Source organism: Corvus cornix, chromosome Z, assembly GCF_000738735.6.
Source record: "Corvus cornix cornix isolate S_Up_H32 chromosome Z, ASM73873v5, whole genome shotgun sequence".
Lineage (NCBI taxonomy): Eukaryota > Metazoa > Chordata > Aves > Passeriformes > Corvidae > Corvus > Corvus cornix.
The window spans coordinates 30,142,961-30,166,016 of NC_046357.1; the positions used below are offsets into that span (position 1 = coordinate 30,142,961).

Below are 23,056 nucleotides of genomic sequence, written 5' to 3' on the forward strand. Positions count from 1 at the left end.
GAAAGGAGGTAGAGCTGGGAAGGGACAGGGGGAGAGGAGGGGAAGATTGTTTTTGAAGACTTACTTTATTTCTCATTGTCCTGCTCTGATTTTGCTAGTAATAAATTCAATTAATATCCTCAAGCTGAGTCAGTTTTGCCCATGACAGTATTTGGTGAGTGATCTCTCCCTTATCTCAACTCATTAACCCTTTGTTGTATTTTCTTTCCCCTGTGCACTGTTGGAGTGAGAGAGTGCCTTTGGTAGGTGCCTGGCATCCAGCCAGGGTCAAACCACTACAAGGGTAAAAACACACTTCAATTAAAGCTCCTGACTGCCCAGAGCTGAGGGGACTCAGACAACTGTCCCCTCATCTTGGCCATGTTGAAGCTCTAATCAGAGGGCTCTGGAGAAAGACTGCCAGTTTTCTGTTCCATTTTGTGATTGATCGCCAAATTTTCCACTTTAACCATAAAATCAGTGCTGTGAATTCAGCCTGGACTGGGGAAGCTAAGCATGGGTAGAAGCTCATTTTCCTGTGAAAACACTGCAGAGCAGAAGAAAGGATAGACTAAATCTTCCCCTTTTACCCTCCTCATGCCTCCTCCTGCAGGATCAGAGCTGGACCAGCTGCAGTTTCCAGGCCATAGCATGCTGCCAGCCTTATCAGTTACCAGACTGAAATACTCGAGTTTTCGTAAGTGTTGTTTCACACAATAGACAGCAGTTATGGAGAGGTATGCAGAAGAGGATGAGTTTGATATCTGTCATTTTATTTGGGAAAGAATTTAATTTGTCATTTAAAGGAGTAGAATCCCAAAACTTCCCCCTGCTGCATTTGTCTACATACCAACAAGGCAGAAATCTCCCTGTGAAAGTAGAGGCACAACACTACTAATCTAAAAGAGCTTCTTCCCTTCTTGAAGCGTAGTTTAGTTTCTCTCAACACAGCGATGTGAATTGCAGCAGATGGACAAACACATACACAGAAAGGCATGCATAAAGTTTTGAGATGCACCCTGAAAGAAGCACATGATACTGATGTTCCCACAAGCTGGCTTGTGTGCAGCTGAGTGGTGCAAGGACTCAGCAGCTGCAGTAGTTAAAGCAAGAGAGGGTAGAAGTTGCCTGAAAGCTAGAAGTGATGACACAGAAACAAGCAAGACAAGCAAAAACAGGTGCTGTCTTCCATTTGGAGCAGTCTTACATGTTCCTGTAAGAGGCTGTGTTCAGAAAATAAGGGATTTCCAGATATCTACCTATTCACAGACTTGCTGTGTTTTTCTTTCACCAGTAAAACCCTCTCTCTTTAAAGCAAAGAAATTCTCAACCGCTTTCTAGAATTTTGGCTTTTTCCTTCTTAACACAAGCTTCCCTCCTTCATTCACAAGCTGTGGAAGGACCTTTCTTCAGATGTTACTGTAAGGAAGCAAGCAGCTCTGTGAAGTAGGAGCCATAAAATGAGTATTTTGTAAAACATTCATGCATGAAAAAGGAAATTGCTCAGTACTATCAATTCCAGCAATGCTCAGGGTGCAATGTCTATGGATATTTGTACATGACATTTACAGCTTTCCCGCCCTATTCCTGCTTTTTCATAGCATCATCGAAAGATTTCGCTTGTAAGGGATATTTAAAGATCCTGTGGCCCAAGACCCCTGCAATCAGCAGGGACATCTTCAACTCTACCAGTTAGCTCAGAGACCTGTCCAACTTGGCCTTGAAAGTTTCTGGGAATGGGGCATCCACCACCTCCGTGGGAAACCTGTGCCATTGTTTCACCACCCTCATCATGAAATATTTGTTCCCTATATCTAGTCTAAATCTCATAGAGTCATAGAATCATGGAATGGTTTGAGTTTGAAGGGATCTCAAAGATCATCTGGTTCCAACCCCCTTGCCATGGGCCTGGACACATTTCAGGAGACCAGATTGCTCAGAGTTCCACCCAGCCTGACCTTGATTGCTGCCAGGGATGGGGCATCCACAGATTCTCTGAGCACCACCCTCACAGAGAAGAATTTTTTCTTAATCCCAAATCCACCTTCTTTTTGTTTAAAATCATTGCTACAGGCTGTACTAAAATGTTTGTCCACATCTTTCTTACAAAATCCTTTTAAGTACTGGGTGGCACTGTAAGTCTTCTTAGAGGTTTTTCTTCTCCAGGCTGAACAGCCCAAACTCTCTCATCCTGTCCTCCTAGAAGTGCTCCTCTGATCATTTTTGTGGCTCTTCTCCGGACCCACTAGGTGGATCTGCTTAGGTCCATGTTTTCTTGTACTGTCTTTCTGCCTCCACTACCTCAAGACACGCTGCTCTGTGCAGGTCTGAAGCTGCGAGGGTGATCATGACAGGATCCCATGAAGTGCTTTCTAGTCAGCAAGCAAGGCTGAAGATAATGAGATCTCAGCACTCTAATATTGTACTGTGGGATGCTGCTCGTAAGAAGTCATCCAGCATGGAACAGAATGAATGTTCCATGAGATGGAGGGGGAGAGTTCTCAGTAAGAGCAGGTAGTTTGAATTGGCAGTTCTTAAAAATGCTACTGGTCTTCAAACTAGACTGATTTTCCAGCACTGGTCATTTTGTCCAGCCTATGCTTTCAAGCCCCCTTTCATTTTCTCTGCATTTCAATTCAGAAATAGAGTGGATTGAAGTTAGTCACAAGCCCTCAAGAAACACCTTGAAAACAGATTTCAACCTAGCTTTTTCACATTGCCACCGATAAGTTAATAAGGATCCAATAAGGATTGCTGCCAGACACTGGATTCACATATTTTAGTCTTCCTCTTTTTCCTCTGTTCATTTGCCTTCCTGGTGCTTTCTATGTCCCATTTGGCTACTTCCATCTGATTCCAAACACTCCATCCACACTGCTCTTTTCCTGCCTGCACTTGTTCTCACCACTTCTCTCCTGCCATGTCTCTCCCTCCAAAGACCAGCACTGCTCAGGGATAAGATGCAGATTGCTTCTCCTAGTATCAGTCTGCTACATGCAGACCCCAGCCTTGAAAACAAGAGTAGCTGGATGTCTGTGTCATCCCTTGAGAAGGCCTACTCCACATGCTTAAGCGTTTTCAGGAGCTGGATCTTTGATACCCTTGAATGAATGCACCATTCTCTTTGCACAATCAACAGCACTTAAGGCAATTACACTCAGAAAATAATACTCAATATGCATATGCCTACATAAAAGCAGCATGGCATTGACATTTCAAATGCAGAATTAAACTGATTTGGTCTTTATTTTCTAAGAGTACTTCATAGATCTTAAGCAATACAGCATCAGGCAAGTAAGAGATTTCAGTGATGGCAACTGGAAATGATTTGCACATTAGGGGTCTCTTGGTATGAGCAAAATTTCCCTGATTTCAGTGAGAATGAGCAAGGCTCAATTTAAAAGCCCATTCCAGGGAAAGAGTATGTTTAGAGGGGTTTGGGGGGGGCATGTCACATGTAAGCATGTAAGATAATCTAATTGGTCTGATGAAAAGAATCCAGCAATTTGATTTCAGCATCTAACAGCAGGTGAAACCCTTCCAGGGAAGTTACACTTGCTCTGTATTCAGCTAAGACATTTTCAAACCATCACATACCAAAATACAGACTAATTATAGTCTTTGCATAAAAGAGGAAAACTGCCCAATCTCTGTGCTTTTGTTTCATCTAATCTACGTTCATTGCACTCCTCATGCAAATGAGCACATTTGTTACAAATGGAGTAAAATTACTTTGCTAATCAACTAGTATTTTATCATCTGAGTTTCAGGCTTTAAATATCTTGTTTGTGTATACCTGTCTGCTAGCTGTGGTACAGCACATGGTATACTTTTGGTATCATGACATTCACTCTGCAAAATTCACCCTAGGGCAAGCAAGCAGGCTCCACACAAGTTTTCCACAAAATGCAAAGGAAAGTCAGACATTTATCTGTCTATCTCTGCTGATCTGTGAGCTAAGAGAGTGTTGCATGTCCCTTCAGGTAGCAGACAGCCCCCAGTCATGTCCCTACAGCATTCAGTGAAGAGGAAAAAGCTTTCATTCCCAACTCACAGTCCAAGTCTCAGGCAGGCTACGTGACACTCCTGGCTCCCTTTCTGCTGAAATGGGAATCCAGAGCAGACAGTGTCACATACCCTGACAGATGCAGCAGCGTGAAGGAAAGAGGGAAGGGGTGACTCATTTCTATCCTGCACTTGTACTCAGGAATCAAAACAGGCAGCAGCTGTCCAGACTCCATCACAAGGATGCTAAGGCAGAGTTGCAGGTGTTGACCATGGCTGTAGATGAGAGCCTTCATCAAAAGCCCGGTAAAATTCTGATACTGAGGCATGTTTGTCAGATGACAGTCTCTTTAGAGTGAGTAAGGAGGAACTAGTAGGAGCTTCTTCACTTTGCATTTAAATAAGGTTGCTCCAGGACCAGGAGAATGAGCAAAGCCAGGTTTCAACACCTGTTCTTTGCCCAAAGCCCATGTGCATGGACTGGTCAAGCTGCTGTTATGTGCAATGGACACCAGCCAAGTCTTGACTGCCCAGTCCTTACAGAATCACAGAATTTTTAAGGTTGGAAGGGACCTCAGAAGATCATCCAGTCCAGCCCTGCTGCCAAAGCAGGGTCACCCTGAGCAGGTGACACAGGAACATGTCCAGGTGGGGTTTGAATGTCCCCAGAGAGGGAGAATCCATGACCTCCCTGGGCAGCCTCTTCCAGTGCTCTGCCACCCTCAATGGAAAGAAGTTCTTCCTCATGTTGAGGTGGAATTTCTTGTGTTTTGGTTATGGCCATTAATCCTTGCTCTGTTGCTGGCACCACTGAGAAGGGTCTGGCACCATCCTCTTGGCATCCGCCTTGGAGATATTTGTATGTATTGATGAGATCCCCTCTCAGTCTTCTCTTCTCTGGACTAAACAGGCCCAGCTCCTGCTCTCTCTCTCTCTCTCTCTCTCTCTCTCTCCCCTCTCCTAAGAGACATGCTCCGGACTCCAAACCATCTTAGTGACTCTCCACTGGACCTTCTTGTCTTTCTTGTACTGTGGAGCCCAGACCTGGACACAGCACTCCAGATGTGGCCTCACTACAGCTGAGTATGGGGGACAATCACCTCCCTTGACCTGCTGGCCACACTCTTCCCGATGCCCCCCAGGATCCCACTGGCCCTCCTGGCTGCGAGGGCACTGCTGGCTCATGGACAGCATGTTGTCCACCAGGACCCCCAGGTCCTTCTCCGCAGCGCTGCTTTCCAGCAGGTCAGTCCCCAGCCTGTGCTGGTGCCTGGGGTTGTTCTCCCCAGGTGCAGGACCCTAAACTTGCCCCTGTTGGACCCCATTAGGTTTCCCTCTGCCCAATTCTCCAGCCTATCAAGGTCCCTCTGAGTGGCAGCAAAGCCTTCAGGTGTGTCAGCCACTCCCCCCAGTTTTGTATCAGCTGCAAACTGGCTTAGGGTCCTTTCTACCCCTTCACCCCAGTTGTTGATAAACAAGCTGAGTAAGACTGGACCCAGTATTGATCCCTGGGGAATGCCACCACTCCAGGCCTCCAACCGGCTCCCACTCTGCTGATCACAACCCTCTGAGCTCTGCCATTCAGCCAGTTCTTGATCCAGCTCACTCTCTGTTCAGCTAACCCACATTTCCTGAGCTTACCTGCAAGGATGTTATGGGAGACAGTGACAAAAGCATTGCTGAAGTCAAGGTAGCAGAGGCCTGCCCTGGGGACTTTATAATTGAAATATTGTGGATGTTTAGCCAAGAGATATGGGAACTCAAAATATCCTGTGACCTCTGTTTTGCTCCAGGTTTGATTCAAACAGGTCAGCAGTACCAAAAAGGTCACACACATTTTGTTTCCTTCTGTTCCCTTTTCTCTCCACTACCAAAACTCTCTGAGTAGGATGTTGAAATGAAAGTCTATTGGAAGTCAGCTGTTGTGAATTTATATGTAGTTCCAGTCAGGGAACTGTCTTGATTATTGTGGTTGGGTTTCTCTAGTTGAGTTTTGGTTTGTTTTGGTTTTGGGTTTTTTGCTTAGTTGGTTTTTCTTTTCTTTTTAATTCTGGAGTTTTCATAAAAGGGATTCATTTTGGCTCACTCTGAGATGCTACATGTGTTGAAAGGGTAGATGGGATTGACAGCAAAGCCCACCCTACAAAAACTACCCCACAACAGAAAAATTAATCTCAGTTGCTCCCAATAACTATGATTCTGTTTTGTCCTTGCACATCCCTTACCACAGCTATACTTTCCCTTAAGTGTTCTTCACATCCCATCAGGATATCATCTCAGTCTCAGAGCCTTGGGAAGGAGCCCCAGTGCCCTCACAGGGGTTCCCCAGGCTGCCCTCTGTGCACCCAGGCCTGCCAGGCATCAAGCTTCTAATCACACACAGCTGAGAGTGGCTCTCCACATATTAATCTTTCACACACTTCACACATCAGACTGTGCTTTGCAAACCAAAGCCGTGCCCCATGCTGCTGTTCACCAAAGGATTTATCACATGCAGGAATCTCAGTGCAAGTGCCAACACTAAGTGTTGTGCTGTGCTGTGGTCCCTGAGGCAGTGCCACCCGTTTCCCTCCCATGGTGGATCTCCACAGGGTTGCCCTGAACGCTTGTGGCAAAGCAGGAGGGAAGCCAGTATTTATGTGCTGTGGCACACTGTTGGGCAGCATTAAACAGGCAACGTTGGAGACTTTCTGCCTACACAGAGCAGAAAGGAGGTGTTCACATTCCCAGAAGCATGTCTTTGTCAGAGCTGTGGACAACAAAACCCCCGTCATAACTGTATCTCCAGCTGTGGAAATCCTCTCTATCCTCTGTCTTTTCTCAGGAGCTGCCTTGTGTTCCAGTTGTGAAAGGGAAGGACTAAGGATTTTAGTCCACTGACAAGGCCCCTCCAACATGGCTTTTGTGGAGGAACTAGGCCTTCAGTGCCACTGCCAAAAGTCCTGAGCAATGATGTGCACGGTGAGTTCATGTGCAGCCAAGATCTAAGAAGCTGTTCACCCACTCCTAAGCCGTTTGCTGCTCTGGGCTGTTGACTCCACTCATGTTAGTCTATTAAGGATTTATTCAAAACAAAAAGTCACCCACAATACAAACAAATATTGCCTCAAAATTTCCTTTCTGTTCCCACATCTTACATTTCTCATCAGTCAAGCACCTCTGGGAGTCTACTGCCAACATGCTAGGACCGAGGCAGAACTGGAACCAGTGGATCCGTTTGTCCCTTTTCCTTTTAACTCCCACTTTTTATTTTCTCCAGAGAATAACATGTTGATTTCTACAGCCCAAGGTATGATTCAGCAGCATGTTTTCTTTAATGTGATCTTGTGCCCAGCCACTGAAAGATCTATGGACTAACCCTGCTCAACAACTGCTGTGCACCAATGGTGACAAACCAACTCGTACCAAACCAGCAAGCCGGAACAACTGCAGGCACTACACTGCTTTCCAGTGCTGTCCCTGTGACTCAATGACCCCATACAAACAGCCCTTGCAGGTCAGCAAAAGCTTAAGACCAAGAAGGGCTATCATGTGAAGTCCTTCAGCCTCCAAAGACAGCAGCTTTCAGAAGTTTTTTTCTATTAAGAAAAGCTGAGCTCAAGTCTTCCTGTCTTGACAGATATAACCAGCTCTCAGAATAACAGGTGCAGGGTCTTCTGAGTGTTTGGAACCTCATGTCTTCCTGCTGGTGAGCAATACACCAACATGCAGTACTGGGAGCACATTTGCTGTGTAAGTGCAGCTGGGTCAGGTTCTCCATCACCAGTGGTCTTTGCAACAGACATCACCAAATACAACACATTGCAGTAGTAAAATCAGAGATCTAAAAAACGCATAGGGGATTAAATTTTTGCTATGTATAGTTCTTCTTGAGACTAAGTCTGATGCTTAAGGCCCATCTCTAGTGGCTAGCATCCTTAATTCTTCAGATGATAATGATGTCATGCAAAAACAGTGGTGCTTTGAGCAACAGATGGAACATCCCACCGAGTTACACCTTAACCTAGTACCACCTTAACCTAGTACCACACTGAAAATGTGTCCTCAGTACCCTGCAAAGGAGGGGAGGACAATGGTATTACACTGAGTGGGAGAGACAGATGCTGAAGGAACAGGGCTATTTCTCATGGCAACCCAAGCTTTTCATCAAATGTTGAGAGACAGATAACAGGTCCTTTGGGATGACCCTCTGTCCCCCATCAGGCAAAACAAATGGAATTAATGTCCACAGGCCTATTTCTCAATCTGAAAACAAAGAAACAACTTCAGAAAGTTAGTCACCTATGTGTGTCCTACCAAACATACCCAGCATGGACCTGCAGAAATCACAGCCAGGCCATAACTATTACTTCAGTCCTGATAGGCAAGCTGAGCATTTTGGGGAACCATCTGAATCATAACAGAGGAAATGGCAGAACAGGACACCTTTTGTCATCAAGTCTGGGAATCCTCAAGCTATGGAGGCACTGAAGGGCAGGTGACATTGCAACTAACGTGTAAATGCATGGCTACAGTAAATAAAACCAAAATTAAAAACAGTTTCCAGCTGTGATGTTTATCTCTTTTAAAAAAATGACACAGACATTTTCTTTTTTTGTTGGTTTATTTTTTTAATTTTTTTTTAATTATGAAATCAATTACAAAGCTTTTTTACTTCAAGAAATAACCTGTGAAATGGTCAGTAACAAATTGCAGAGACAACTTCAAACACAACAAAACCACAGAATCCTTGCCGAACGCTGGCTGGAAGAGATCTTTGGAGCACACACAGTACAACTTCCAGCCCACAGCAGGGGCAATTAAATGAGGTTGCTCCAATGTTGGAAGATCTCCCAGGGTGGAGGCCTGGGCCCCATCCCCACAGTAAACACTCAGGTAAGAAAAAAATCTGACCTGGAAACGTATTGTACTGCAGCTTGCGCCTGTTGCCTTTGAGGCTCTCCCCATGCCCTTCTGAGAAGAATTCACCTCCACTATCCCCATGCCTCCCCTCCTTGGAGCTGACTGCAGCCAACAGGTCTCTGATGCTTCCTCATCCCCAGGCTGAAACAAGGCACAAATCACTGTCAACTTAGGTGACAACAGACTGTTCATGATTGCACAAAGGTCAGAAGGGCAAGGACTTGCTGAGGATCTCTGCTAACCTAATTGCTCAATCAGCAAATTATAGTCATTTATTTAGATGACCATATAAATAACCACTTACTAAGCAACTGGACAATTACCCCTGGTGTGAAGTGCACCAAGATTAGTCAAAAAAAGAAACACCTCCCCCTAAATATCTTGCAGACTCAAGGAATTTACTTCCTGAAGGAGCATAGGACTCATGGGATGCACAGGGAAAAGCACTTCAGGATTCAGTAAAACTTATGGCATGTGTTTAAGGGGATTGATGGAACATGCGAGTCATTACATAATACTTAGGGAAGAGACAAAAGGACAGGAAAAGGAAAGACCAAGATGGCTCAGAAAGGAATAAACATGGGAAAGCAGAGGAAAAAGTGGAGAAAAAGTGCTGGCTCCATATAAACAGGCCTCTAGTGTGTGCGTTTCTCTGTGTGAGTCCTTCACTTCATCACTGCTGAGTGCCTCATCCTCTCATTAAATCCTACTTTTTTGTGAGTGCATCCTCTGCTCTTGGTAGGTGTGTGTGAACAGCAGTGACCTTCAAACTGGACTCATTCGTAAGAGAAGAGGTCTGGATACCAGCAACAGAAGCTGGAAACCTCTGGGGTACCCTTGTCTGGGTGACAGCAGTAGGGCAGGCCACCGGGATCTGGGCCAGGTACTGAATAAACACACGGGGGGATGTTTTGTCCTTGAACAATGATGAGCAGGGCAACAGGATCAGGCTGTCAGGGCTGCTCAGCAGCCCATGGGCACCATCCTGCACCATCACCAGCCAGGGGCATGTGCCTAGGCTGTACTGCAGGTTGTCAGCAGCCCATTTCTCCAGTGCTCCCTCCACAGGGTGGTCCTCCCCTCCAGCATATACACCTCTCCTCCTATTTTTCATTTCCAGATTTGCTCTGGTCTCTCCCCTCATCCAGCTTAAGAATGATCCCAAAGGGCTTTGTCGTAGTATCACATCACTTCTTCTCAGCCAACTAAGACTCAGACCACTGAAGTCAGAGCCCAGAGATCCAGCCCACCTTCAAGCCCACTCATCTATTAGCTCAGCGTGTTGTGGCCAAGTACACCCTGCTGAAGACCTTGCTGAAGTTGTCCAACATGCAGTGCTCTTCCCTTCTCCCCAGAGTCTGTCATCTCTTAAGTGAAGAGATCAGGTACCAACAGGCCAGGCACAAGTTGTCCTGCAATCTCCCTCAGTCATTTTCCCTCCACCTAGTTCTTGACTAAGTCTCCCTATATATTATCTGCCTGTGGACTGAAGAGAGGCTGTTTCCCAGACTTTCCTTACTTCTGCTGGATGGTGCAATGCCAGGCTCACAAGCACCTCCTGATTACAGTCTTTCATAGTCAGGAGAGTGGGAGGCCTATAATGACACCAGCCAGCTTCTTCTCCTGCCCCACTGATCAGTGGGATCACAGCTTCTTTCCCCTCCTTCTGCTGGTGAAGCAGCCAGGGAAACCTTGATTTTTCAGAGGAAGCCCTTCATGGTAACTTGCAACGATGGCCCCTCCTCCTGCAACTATGCAGTTGTGGAGCTAAATCTTGTTTCATTTGCAAATGCCTTATGTGAGGGATTCCAGAAACTGCGCTGACCCTTAGAGAGAAAACCACAGAGGAACAGTGGCCTACTACACATGCCCTGCCTGCTGGAAAGGCTGGGGTTCACGCTGTGGATTTTCTGCTCACTTATGTAGAGGCAAGGAAAACAGAGGCTCTTCTTCCTAGAGAGCAGAAATACAGGTATCTAGTATCTGAAATACAAATAGATTTAATAATTTTTTCTTAAACATGAATTCATTTACAAGAATGAAGCTCAAGTTTCACCACTGCGAATCTGTGGGACCATACTGGACATAGTTACAAGCTTTGAGCTGTGCTGACTGATGGTGATCTAGCGAAATCTAGCAGAGCAGGCTGTAGACCATAGTAACTGGATGAACCTGTCTCTGACCCACCGTGAAGGTGCTGAGCAGAAATATTTAACATGGCAAAACTTTATCCAAAGAGAGAAAACATCCCTGCTCAGAAGGTATTTAAGGACGAGTTTGTGCCCGTGCGCATGGCACTACCGAGGAAGCTGCAGCCCAGGCTGATCCCACACTGGAGCAGGGACTACAGATGAATTGGACAGAAGAAACTGGTATGCTCAGAATGGCAAAAAACATCCCCAGTACCATTCCTGCTTCCCACGTCACTTGTCTCCTTGTCTGAGGGTTTGAAACATGCTAAACATGACAAGAAGTGAGGTGGAACAACTAACTAGTGAGATAAGAATTTGTGTTCAGCATTTGCTTTCTCTGTACATTCAGATCAAATGCCAAAATTTTATGTAGATTTAAAATAAAATTATTGTAACATAATCCCCCAGTTAAAGCCTGTTTGCCTGCAGCAAGAACTAATTCATTTCTTCACTGCTTCAGCTTTGCAATGCTACAGCCCATAAGCTCATGAAGCTAAAATATTATTTCATTGCCTACACCCAAGGGGAAAGGGTGAAAAAGAATAAAAATGTCGATTCTGAAGTTGAAAGCACCATGTTTCTTTCACATATCATGCAAACTCATGAGTCTCCTTAAGACAGACATGCAGTCTCTTCTTCTTCCTTCCTTTCCTGGTCTTGAAGACCTAAATAACAGGTTTCCCAAGCCATTTATTTTATCCTGGATCCAATCTGGACATCTTTCAACTTCAGAGGAGAAGGGGGACACTGATTATTTAACTAAGTAATCTGAAAAAATGCAATTTTAATACACACACAGTAGTTTAGATTCCACTATTGGATAAAAGAGATATACTAGAAGAAAGAAAACAAAAAAAACCCAAAAACCAAAACAAAACAAAAAAAACCCCAAAACACACACAAAAAAAAACCAAACCAGAAGGAAGGAATAAAGGATCTTGTGAATGTCATCCCACATTCATTTAGGATACTCTATACCACAAGCAACTTCTGCTCTATTCCTTCCACCTCTTTATTAGCACCCTTTCTCTCTGACTCAAATATCTTATAAACATACTCTGTATGAATTATAGGGAGGACTGCTTACAAATTAACCATGTAAGTAAACAGAGAATATGTTGACAATGCCAACACAGCTGCTAGCCAGCAGGTAACCAAAAAAATACTGAGAACTGTGAAAATGGTAGATGCACATTCACAAACACAAACTGCTTTAAATAACCATAGTTGGCAGTAAAAAGTGATTTATTAAAAGTATTTAATTTTCAATCCTCCAGCAGGTCACAGTAAATGACATTAAGATCCAGTAATCTCTCCTTCAGGTAAAGAGCAATATGTTGCCAGTGTATTGAAAATTTTGGTTGTTTTATAGGTGAAAAAATATTTCATTATTAGTAATCAAGATGGAGTATTATTAATGTATAAAAACTAAAGGACTACATTTTGAGATTTCCATTGTCTGAAACATGAAACAAAAAGTGCACCAGTAAATTTAACAACTGTTCTGTCAGCTATATAGGTCTTGAAAGCTTTATTTTTTCATATTTATAACAAAATTTAAAAGTTCTCTGTATGCTTCTCTTCTGATATACCTTGAACACATTTAGACTAACTCATATTAGCTCCTAACATGGACAAAACTATCAGGCAAAAAAACCCCACATGAATACTGATAGTATAGTCATTAACATGTATCTTCTTGACAGAAGCAAGGAAAACAACATTGTTAGAACTTAATTACAGCATTCAAGTGAGCTGGCTAAACAGGTCACTAGGGGGATGGTGATGCAAACTGCAAACACACCTTTTGCACCTTTTATTCTGCTGGTAACTTAGTCCATTAAACTGTTTTCCTCTTCACTGCTCACAACCCTCTACCCATGTGTGGAAAACATGATCAAATGTTCAACGTGGCTGCCACCGACCTGATTTATCATTTATACATTGATAAGAAGAAACAACATTTTAGCAGTGAATGGACTTCATAGAAGATTCATTACTCTGTTAGACAATAAGTGTTTCTTACTCAGTGTCTGAAGTGCAGATCGAAATCCATTACACAAAATGACTGCACTCGTCTTACAAAGAAAATGCTGCTTTTAAATAGAAATGCTTGCTGCCTATGCAAAACAAACAAAATCTTTTACCTGGGACGTGTGTACAATAATAATTTAATAATAATTTCAATGCATCCATTAGAAAGAAAACAAACACAAAAACCCCCTGAGGCTAACAGATTCAGGATCTTGCGAACAGCACCGAGAAATCCTGTACATTTTTAGGATTCTATAGTCTAAGAAGGTAAAAAAAATGTATGCACAAAAGATTTTTTCTGTGCCCATGAGGGACTGGTCTGTATTTATATTAAGATGTATATTTTTAAATTCAAAACATGTAATATCACCATTCTGTTATTTGGAGAGTGCTATAATGCCAGCTGCAGAACAAAAGGTATCAATGAAAAAACAGTTTATTTCAATTCAACACTTTAGCAAACTCAGTTTTAACACAGGACAGACCTTTCAAATCCTGATCTTGACTAAAATAAACAGCCCTTTTAACAATTTACTCTTCAAAATCTGCACAACAATTTAAAGCTGGTATTTTCCTTCTTCCATTCCAGTGGCACACTGGACATTGCAATGCAGAACCACATACCACACACTTATTGTCAGTCTTGCACTCTGTAGGAGTGGCTCTGATCCATTGCTGTGAAGAACAGGCAGACAGCAGCTGTGATGAACACATGCACTCCCTCATACAGCAGCTTTGGCGAGAAGACGCTCCATATGAACAGGTGGTAGCGCAGACCTGTTACCAAAACAACGTAGATGGCAACTGGAATTGAACGCATTAGGGCGTAGCAGAAACAGCCATGACCCACTGCTGCAGGATTCCTGGTAACAAAAACAGAGGAGTTCATTCTCAGGCAAACTCAGAAAAGACATTGGAGTTCCCCCACTCTTTAGCATTATTTCACAACACAAGGAGTATTCAGAGATCTCCACTTTGTGTTAGAAAACTGAATGTTAATGCAACAATGAACTAAGTAAGTTTGTTCTTGTCACCTCTATATATCCTAGAATGTGTATGTCGGTGTAAGCATAGCAACTGTCATTGCAATAAAGGTGCCCCCAGTAGTTCACCTCACACTTCAATTGTTCTGTGCTTTAATATATTTTATTCTAATTGTCAAAGTCTCTATTAAGCAGTTTCTAGACAGCTTTGTCTCCTGTTGGCCTTACAGTGCCTTTCCAGAGAACCTGAATGGTAAGAGGAAGAGAGGACTTCAATACTCTTCACAAAGCTTCCTAGCCCATTCAACAGATAATCAGAGGGAGTCTGCAACCCCTTTGTAAAGAGCATAAAATTTGTCAGAGTACACTGCTGTCCATAGCCAGCAACACTGTACAAAACAACATAGAAATGGTGCTATTGGAAAACTTTGCAAAGCTAACTAACATAATATTCTCCAAAGAATACCATATTCTCAGGCTCACAGGAGTGATACACTGCATTCCTGTCACAGCCACTTAGCTTAGCTGGGTCCACTGCATCCCAAGAAACGTCAGCCCCATATGTAACCTACATGGTCCAAATTTGCCACACTGTTTTATTTTGGTGGGTGACAAGAATCAGGTGAAACTGGAAGTGAAAAGGTTTTCTGCACTTTGATTGTCCTCCCTCTCCTGAGGCACCAACTTGAAGCAATGATGCTGGGTTGGCACCTGTTCAATTTCCCCAAAATTCATGTGCAGAGACTAATTTACACCAAATTCAGATGTTTACCCCTTCAAACAAAAGGAAGGAAAAAACTGTTTCACTGGAATAATAAGCAGAACATTTTCCTCTCCCATCAAAATATTTTACAACATCAGCTCCCAAAAGAACACACTGGCAAAGAGTGGAAATGTTTAACAGTGAAATCCTGATCTGAGAATCTGTTCTGCTCCTCCCAGTTTTTAATACTAATCTTGTTCCAAGTAATAAAAATTTAACATGGCTAGCACTTCTGCAAGATGTTAATTAGTCACTTATGACTAAGTAAGCTACAGAATGCAGTATTTTACATAAACCACTAAACTTCTTACTCTTTGAATAAAAATAACTGGGATACAGCCCTATTTTCCAGCAAAGTCAAGATTTAAATTACCAAGGCTTTCAGTAGAAGGAAGAACAGGTCATGAAAGCAGAGTTATAAAATCAAGAACAGCAGGCATGAATGACTGAAAAACATACATTCAGTTCACAGAAAACTATCTCCCTTGCTGCTTAGCCAAGGAAACTGAGACATGGGACTGAACTAGACTGCTTCCTGCTTCTGCATAACTATCTTAATCGTCAGTGAACTTGTAAAAATAACCAGCTTTATGTTTAATAACTGAGTCTGTTGGCAAGGATTAAACAAAGTGCAGTTCACTCAGTCTTAGCTGTTTTCATGCTGGTAACGAGTAAAAATAGTATTTGTAGTAAAAATAGTATTTGTAATAGTCAGATGACCACTGAATAAAGACAGGAAATGGCTTTTCACTCAGACAAACAGGCATTTTTTAAACCATTTTCTAGAGTTAAAAAATGCACTTGATAGACCACATAGATGAATCCCCAGGTCAATGATACAATTCCTTCTGTATTCTGGTATCATAAAAATAGCTAACTGTTTTTACTTATAAGGTACCTTTACTTACAAAAGCTCTCAGTACTCACCTCAGCTCCCAAGATAACATCACACCTACCCTTCAGAGGGAAAACTTGGGCAGTTTCACAGTATAATGCAGTGTGCAATTTAGAGAAGGCAACAAAAGCACACTGTATCCACAAAGTTAAACTGTTAGTGGGATTCAACAACAGAGTAATTGGGTTTACTTCAGAGCTGGTGAAAGCGTTCACACATGCATTGCTGCAGACAGATCACTGGAATGACTGAGCACAAGCAGTTAGATCTATTTGGCCATTCTGATCCTAAAGCAACAACTTAACTCTTCAAGCACATCATCATTCTTTCCTCTTGCTTCGTCCAGGGACAAAATTTGACCAGCTAAGAATTATGCCTTTGTGTGCTCCTTCTCCTCATCCCATAGACACAGTAACCACAGCATCTCCAGGCCACAAGGCAGGCAGCAGCCAGGGATCAGGCAGCTACCGATAACATGACCATGACAATCCGAGTTATTCCAAATGAATTCATCAGGAGAACAGAGAAGGCTGGATGTGGGATGCCACTCATGAATCCTAACATTTATGATCTGGATCAGCCAGTAATGAATAACCTTGCAAATTCTCAGTGCTGTTTCAATTAAAATAATGGAAGACTACAGGATACATCTAAAGTATCAACCTGTAACTAGTCCATACTGAACTGTCTCTTCAGCAATTAATACCTTTCATTATTTAAAGGAGAAGAGCATAGAGAGATATAAACTGCGCACACTACCTCCATGTTCTGACAACACCAGCCCACTACGAAGGCCCCTGCACAATGCACGAGTAACAAAAAGGAATATTCAGCCTCTAACATTCAGCTCATTTAGGAAGTTAGCTTTATGGGGAATTGAAAGAGAAATCCATATGTGTTACAGCTGACAAAGCATATCCAAACTTCATGTGAGATACAGGAAAAAACGATGTCTTTGGAGACTTCTGAAGCGAAGAACACTACAGACACATATCATTAAACATGATGTAATTAGAATGCAAACATTAAGCACGGCCTAGAGAACATACTGGCTTTAAACAAAAACTGCCTCTTTTAATGGAAGATATTTAATATGTACAAAACTATGGCCCAGAAACTGTTACATTAATAGGTTTGCTGCTTCTTTGGATATCCTAAACCCTAATTGTCGATGTTTTGTCAACAAATCTTTCACCTCTCAATCCATCTCTAAGGTGCCGCTAAAATGAGTAAATACAAGGCGTGCAAAATGAAAAATTATGATGCAGAAAGAAAGAAAGAAAGAAAGAAAGAAAACTCTTTTCTTGTGAAAACATGTCTCCTAGTTATATAGGATACTTGGCAGCTGATGGCAACAAGTTTTGTAGCTTAAAAATCAAGGAAAAAATCTCCACAGACAGCCCTACAAGTGCATCCATGCGGATTTTAAAATACACTAGTTTACAGTGTTCCAACCCTTCTTCCAACACACCATATCAAATAAACAGTTTAGAAATATGCAAGTATATGAGGGAGGAATACCCCAGTATTGTCACTTTCCTAGGTTGGAGGAGGAGGGTCATGTCTGGAGGGTTTCAGTATGAAAAGTGCTGAATCCTTTCAATGCAAGTTACCCTCCAGCATTTTTGCCCTTCCATCCCCCCTTTTCTAGATGAATATCACTGCCTAAGTTATCTCCTACTGGAGATACTGAATTTGCCTAATTGAAGGCAATTTTTACCGTATTAACATTTTCTACAGTATTAAGCATCACTTTTTTTTCTAGGCATTCTGCAGTTTCAAAGATCTCCCTGTTTAGTGCCCTCTGAAAAATACTTGGCATTTTGGTCATCTGCCCTATATATACTTATGAAGGGTTGCACTCAGAAACAAACTCTGTAGCACACCAAATGTTTCCAACATCTTAAGAGTATCTGCAATGTGTAAGAAATTTCTCTCATCTAAGCAAATATCAATCAGTTCAGCAGCAACAATAAATTTGCTATGTCTCTCCCACATGTCCCACTCTCACCTAGTATAATTCTACAATACTATTTTAGATTATAGAATGCAATCCTGGATTGTCATGGAAAAACACTATATTTTTAGCAGTTTCAAGGGAATCAACAGTCCTCTGGAAATTTACATAACCAACTCTGGTAGAGATTACCAATCAGAACAACATTTATAATGCTATGAAGTCACAATTTTTGTCACCACACCCTATCAATGGATAGATGCCAAAAATGGTGGTTGCCAGCAAGATAAAAGGGCTGTAAAGTATATTCTGTTACCATGGAAATTATGGAACTTGGGGATGACTGATTTTTCTCTGCCCTCTCCATTCTCTCTCCCAGTAAGAAAGGCAGAGAAGGTACAACTACCCAAGCAAGGTCGTGTCTGTGGCAGTTAAGTTATTGGGGACTGTAGCCCATGTGGACTGCAGGAAGGGTTCAGCAGGTTCTCACAAAGATTTAGCTGTAAAAAGCTATTAGGACTTGCAACTTTAATTCTCTTCATTTCAGCACCAAGAGTAGGAAAAATAGAATTGTATCAATGTTTTTTCCTGTTCTCACTGCTGGCATAATCAGTTGCACTGTGGGCTTCATGTCAGCAAAATAAGCTAAAAAAGCCATCCTAACATGAAAAACACAAATCTTAAGTACTTCAAAGCCCAGCATTGGGCAATTTTTTGTGAGTACTCTTCCAAAATTCACTTAACACTTCCGAAGTCTTCCAGTAGGAAAAAAACCCAAAGCATTTTACACTGGTGTCATACATGCAAGGAATAACAAGGAAATTTATAGCTTGATTTTCTGTTAAGGTGCATCTGCAGGCTTTCCTGCCCATCTTTGTAAACAGTTATTCTTCATGATCATAGCTAAAGGGGTAAAGAAAAATTGCATCCAACAATTGTTACTGACAGATGGGATCTGAAGAAATTTAACACAGACTGTTAGTGTCCACGTTATTCAATTAAATTCAGACTTAACAGGTTAAAATATACCAGTATAACAAGATACATCGACAGTGACACAAGGCATTTCTAGAAAGATGAAGCACAATTTTTAAAGTACGGGTAGGAAACTGGCCAACAAGGCCACAAAGGGTGGTGATCTGTGTTTTTTACTCATTGTGGCACCCAGTCACAGGTGTAGGGTCCCACAGTGAATGTTACTGAACCCCAAACTGCTCAACATTTCCATAAATTATCTAGATGGTAGGACTGAAAGCACCTCCATTGATGTGCTGTTGACACTAAACTGGGCGTCAAGGTAGAGACATCAGAAGCTGTCTTACAGTGAGATCTGGTCAGGCTACCGAGACCTGTATGAAGCTTAACAAAGACAAATGCAAAGTCTTGCACCTGGTCACAATGTCCGAAGGGCCCAGTAGGAGGCCTAGGATGCATGTGGCTGGGGAACAGTGTTGCTGAAAGGGACCTGGGGGTATTGGGGGACAACAAGCTAAACGTGAGTCAGCAGAGCACTGCTGCAGCAACAGGTATCACGTCCTGGGCTGCATCCTCAGGGGCATGACTAGCAGGGAGAGATGTGATTATCCCACTCTATTGAGTGCTTGCTGGGCCATGCCTGTAGTACTATGTTCAGTTCTGGTCCCCACCCTTCCAAAAAGACATGGACAGGGTGGAGAGGCTCTCAAGAAGGACTGGAGAGGATGAAAGAGCTCTGGTAAGACTGTAGGAGTTAAGTCTCTTCTTCATGGAGAAGGCTCAGAGAGACTTCATCACAGCATTCCAGTACTTAAGTACTTAAAGATGGCTACAAAGGATAGAGGTGCTCTCCTCACCAAGTAGTACATGGAGAAAACACAGGGCAATGGGTAAAGTTGCACTGGGAGAGGTTTCAGTGTAAGAAAGACATGTTCTAGAGTGAGAACAATCAAATCACTGATACAATCTTGCCAGGGATGTGGTAGAGTCCTCATCACTGCAGATTTTCAAGAAAAGACTGGACAGCATGCTAGATGATCTCATGGAGGCTCCTGCTCCCAGAAAAGGTTGAACCAGATGCTCTTTTAAGGGCATCTCCAACCTGGGGTGCCTTCTTTGGTTCTGTGAAGCAATGCTCACTTTTCTGCACTGAGGGCAGAGTCAATTCTTTCTTGTATTTTTCCACTACAGTAACTATTTTTAAACTTGCGACTTAAATAAAATAACAGCTCTCTCCTCAAATTACTCCTGCCATCCCACTAACACATACATTCAAGAAGATTTTGTTAACTTCAAGAAAAGGTGTGAGAAAAGATAGAAAAATCCTAGATAAATGCAGAAGGACAGTATCTCATGTACAGTCCTATCCACAGCTACCAGAACCAAGCAGTCAGTTATGTTGGCCATACAGCAGAGGAGAAAGAAAACTAATGGGGAAAAAGGAAAAAACTGTAATAATACTAGGACTAGGCCAATACCAGCAAAAGTACAGGTTACATCTAGAAACATTGCTACAATAAAGAAGTATGTAAGCAAAAGCCTACAAATATGACCCTCTCCTTCCAGAAGTGTTCTTCTGAATAACTCTGCTTCTGCTTGAGCAGCAGCATAAACCACTCAGAGTCCAACATTATCATGCAGCTCTTGCTAATTTAAGAGGGGAAACAAAGTTGGTACTATGCTCCAATCTGTGTCAGAATAAAGAGGAAGGAATACGCAAAGTACTGAAGAGAAAGGGGGTAATTTCTTCAGTGCACTGTGTATACTTCATGCATTGTATCAGAATATTGCTCCCAACTTTCTTCACAGCTTTTTCTAGCACAATGCACAGCACATTCATCTTCAGAGACTCTATTCCTTGTGGTGCAATGAGATATCTTCCAGGATTACACAGGAATACTCTTACTAAGCCCAAGCATAGCATCATACACACTTTTTACTTTGGTAAGTTTATAGGAGTGTTGGACTTCTTAGTAATTCAGCTTTGTGCAAATTACTTTTAAGAACAATACTCAATTAGGATAAAGACTGGAGAGCCCCACGTACTTTCTCCTGAAGACAAAATGGATTACAGCATGACCTGTAAACCCATACCCTAAGATCTGTGCAAAGGATGAGATGATGCTAACACCATTACGCATAAAAGGAACAGTAAACAAAAATGGTTTCATCTCGGGAAGTAATTAATCGCAAGACCGATCTGATTTTTGAATAAGATACCTTGATTTAGTAGCTGCAGACCCTCTTCCTCCCTGGACTCTAGCTGAGAAGACAGAAAAATCAGCACAGGATTTTTTATGCCATAGTTTTGGTGATACTGTAATTGTAATCCTGGCTCTGAGACAGAAAACGTAAAGCAGACAGGATACAACTTTCAGAAGACTGCAGATGTTAATTTGCACTTTGAGTAAGGGGACGGACAGATGGACGGACGGACGGACGGAAGGAAGGAAGGAAGGAAGGAAGGAAGGAAGGAAAAGAATGGAAAAGAGGCTAATACAAAGGTGGAAAGTGTGCATGAAGGAAACTACACATGCAATGGAAGTAAGATAAGGAAAGTGGAGAAACTGGGCAAGTGAGAGGGTGGGGAAGAGCACTGGAGGGAGAGAGGGGAAGTTAGATGAGCAAAGGTTGGCATGAGAGGGAGATGACGTGGAGGTGAGGTGGAGAAAGAAGGGAGTGCAGAAAAAAGGGAGAGAGGGACAGATAGGAAGAGAGTGAGGTAAGGAAAAGAATGGATGGCTGTGGGTGACATGACAGTGAGTAGAGGGAGTGTGAGAGCAATGAGGGGACTGAGGGGAAAGGAGGAGAGGAGGAGAGAAAACGGGATTGAAAAAGAAGGCACTAAAGAGGAAGATACAAAGGTGTAGTGGAACAGAAATGGCAGAAGGAGCAAGCAAAGACAACAAGATATGCAAAGGAAAGAAGGAAAGTGAGAATGAGAATTTCAGAGACTTGGAAAGGAGCATGTGGGATAGACAGACTGACTGAGATCCAAAGAAACATAAATACAAGCAGGGCAAAGAAAGCCAGAGTGGAATTGGGAGAGAAAAAAGATCAGACAGAAAAGAGTGAGAAGGGAATAAAGTCAATCAGGCAGAGGGGAAGAAAAGCAAAGGTAAGAGAGCAAGCAAGGTGGAAAGGAGAGTAAGAGGGAAAGGGCAAGCATAGGCAGAGACTGACAGGGGGGAAACAAGAGTGAAGGACACAGAAAAGAGGTAGCAGGTAAGACAGCAAGCATGACATGAGGTAAAGAAGTAAAGTTGCATGAGGGAGACATAAAAATGCCCAGAACAGCAAGAAATAGAAGCAAAAGAGGATGTGCACAGGAGAGAGGAAAGCCCTCACATGCAAGAAGAGGCAAAGAGCTTGACAAAAAGAAGAAAGAGGCACAACAGAGAGGGAGCACAAGAAAGAAAAAGAGGAAAAGTGCATGTAAGAGAAAGGGACAGCATGTGTATGTGCAAGAAAGTGCTCAAAATTAATGAAAAGAACACACAAGAGAGCAGAATTACACAAAATCTGTAAGAAACTATAAAGCAGACACAAGAGAGTCAGAGAGAGCATGCATAAGGGGGGAACAATGCAAGACAGAAAGTACAAGAGGTAAACATGAGATGCAAGGAAACTCTTGACAGAGGAAGCATGTAAGAAGGGAAAGTGAGACTGTTAACAAAACAAAGTGGAAGGCAGACAAAAAGTGAGACATCTGGCATGTAACACATGCGAAGTACAGGGGAAGGTGCAGACAGAGCAGGGAATCAGGCAAAGGAAAAAGGGAAAGCATGATGAGACAGCAATTGTAATAAGGCATGTGACAGAGAAAGGATAAATGTGCCTTAGAGAAAGAAATCATAAGAAGAAAGTGCAGGAAAGCACATCAATGAGCAAGCGATGGTGCAGGAGAGAGGACATGTATTGTGTGCCAAGGAGGAAGGAAAAGCTCACACCTTAAAGGAATCCTGCATGACAGAAAAGTGGTTAGAAGAGAGAAAGCGGAAAAGAGAAATCAAGAAATTATTGGAAAGTGTCAAGAGGGTCTGAGAGAGGAAGAGATGCACAGGACAGAGGTAAAGCACATAAGAGAGGACAGGAAACCTTTCATTACAGGAAAGTAGAGAAAGCATGCAACAGGGACTGAAATAGGATCAGACAGACATTGAATCAAGAAGGAAACTATGTGAGAGGGGAAATAGGCACAAGAGGGGAACATATGTTGAATGAGAGACACCAAGAGAACGCAAAAGTGATAAATATCCACAGGAGAGACAAGCGAGGCTTGAGCAAACAAGGTAAAGTGTGTATGAGAAAATGAAAGAGCCTATCAGAGAGGGAATGTGCACAATAGAGCAAGAAACCGAGGAAGGGAAG

At 42.7% G+C, this 23,056-nt stretch overlaps 1 protein-coding gene across 1 annotated transcript in view; it reads right to left on the reverse strand.

Annotated features, from left to right (window-relative positions):
- Nucleotides 1-12,305: 12,305 nt before the first annotated feature.
- PIGG (phosphatidylinositol glycan anchor biosynthesis class G) overlaps nt 12,306-23,056 on the reverse strand; it is an 85,704-nt gene continuing 74,953 nt past the window's right edge. Inside the window, 1 exon segment of the mRNA XM_039566674.1 lies at nt 12,306-13,975. Coding sequence (XP_039422608.1) covers nt 13,750-13,975 — 226 coding nt within the window. The 3' untranslated portion in view covers nt 12,306-13,749.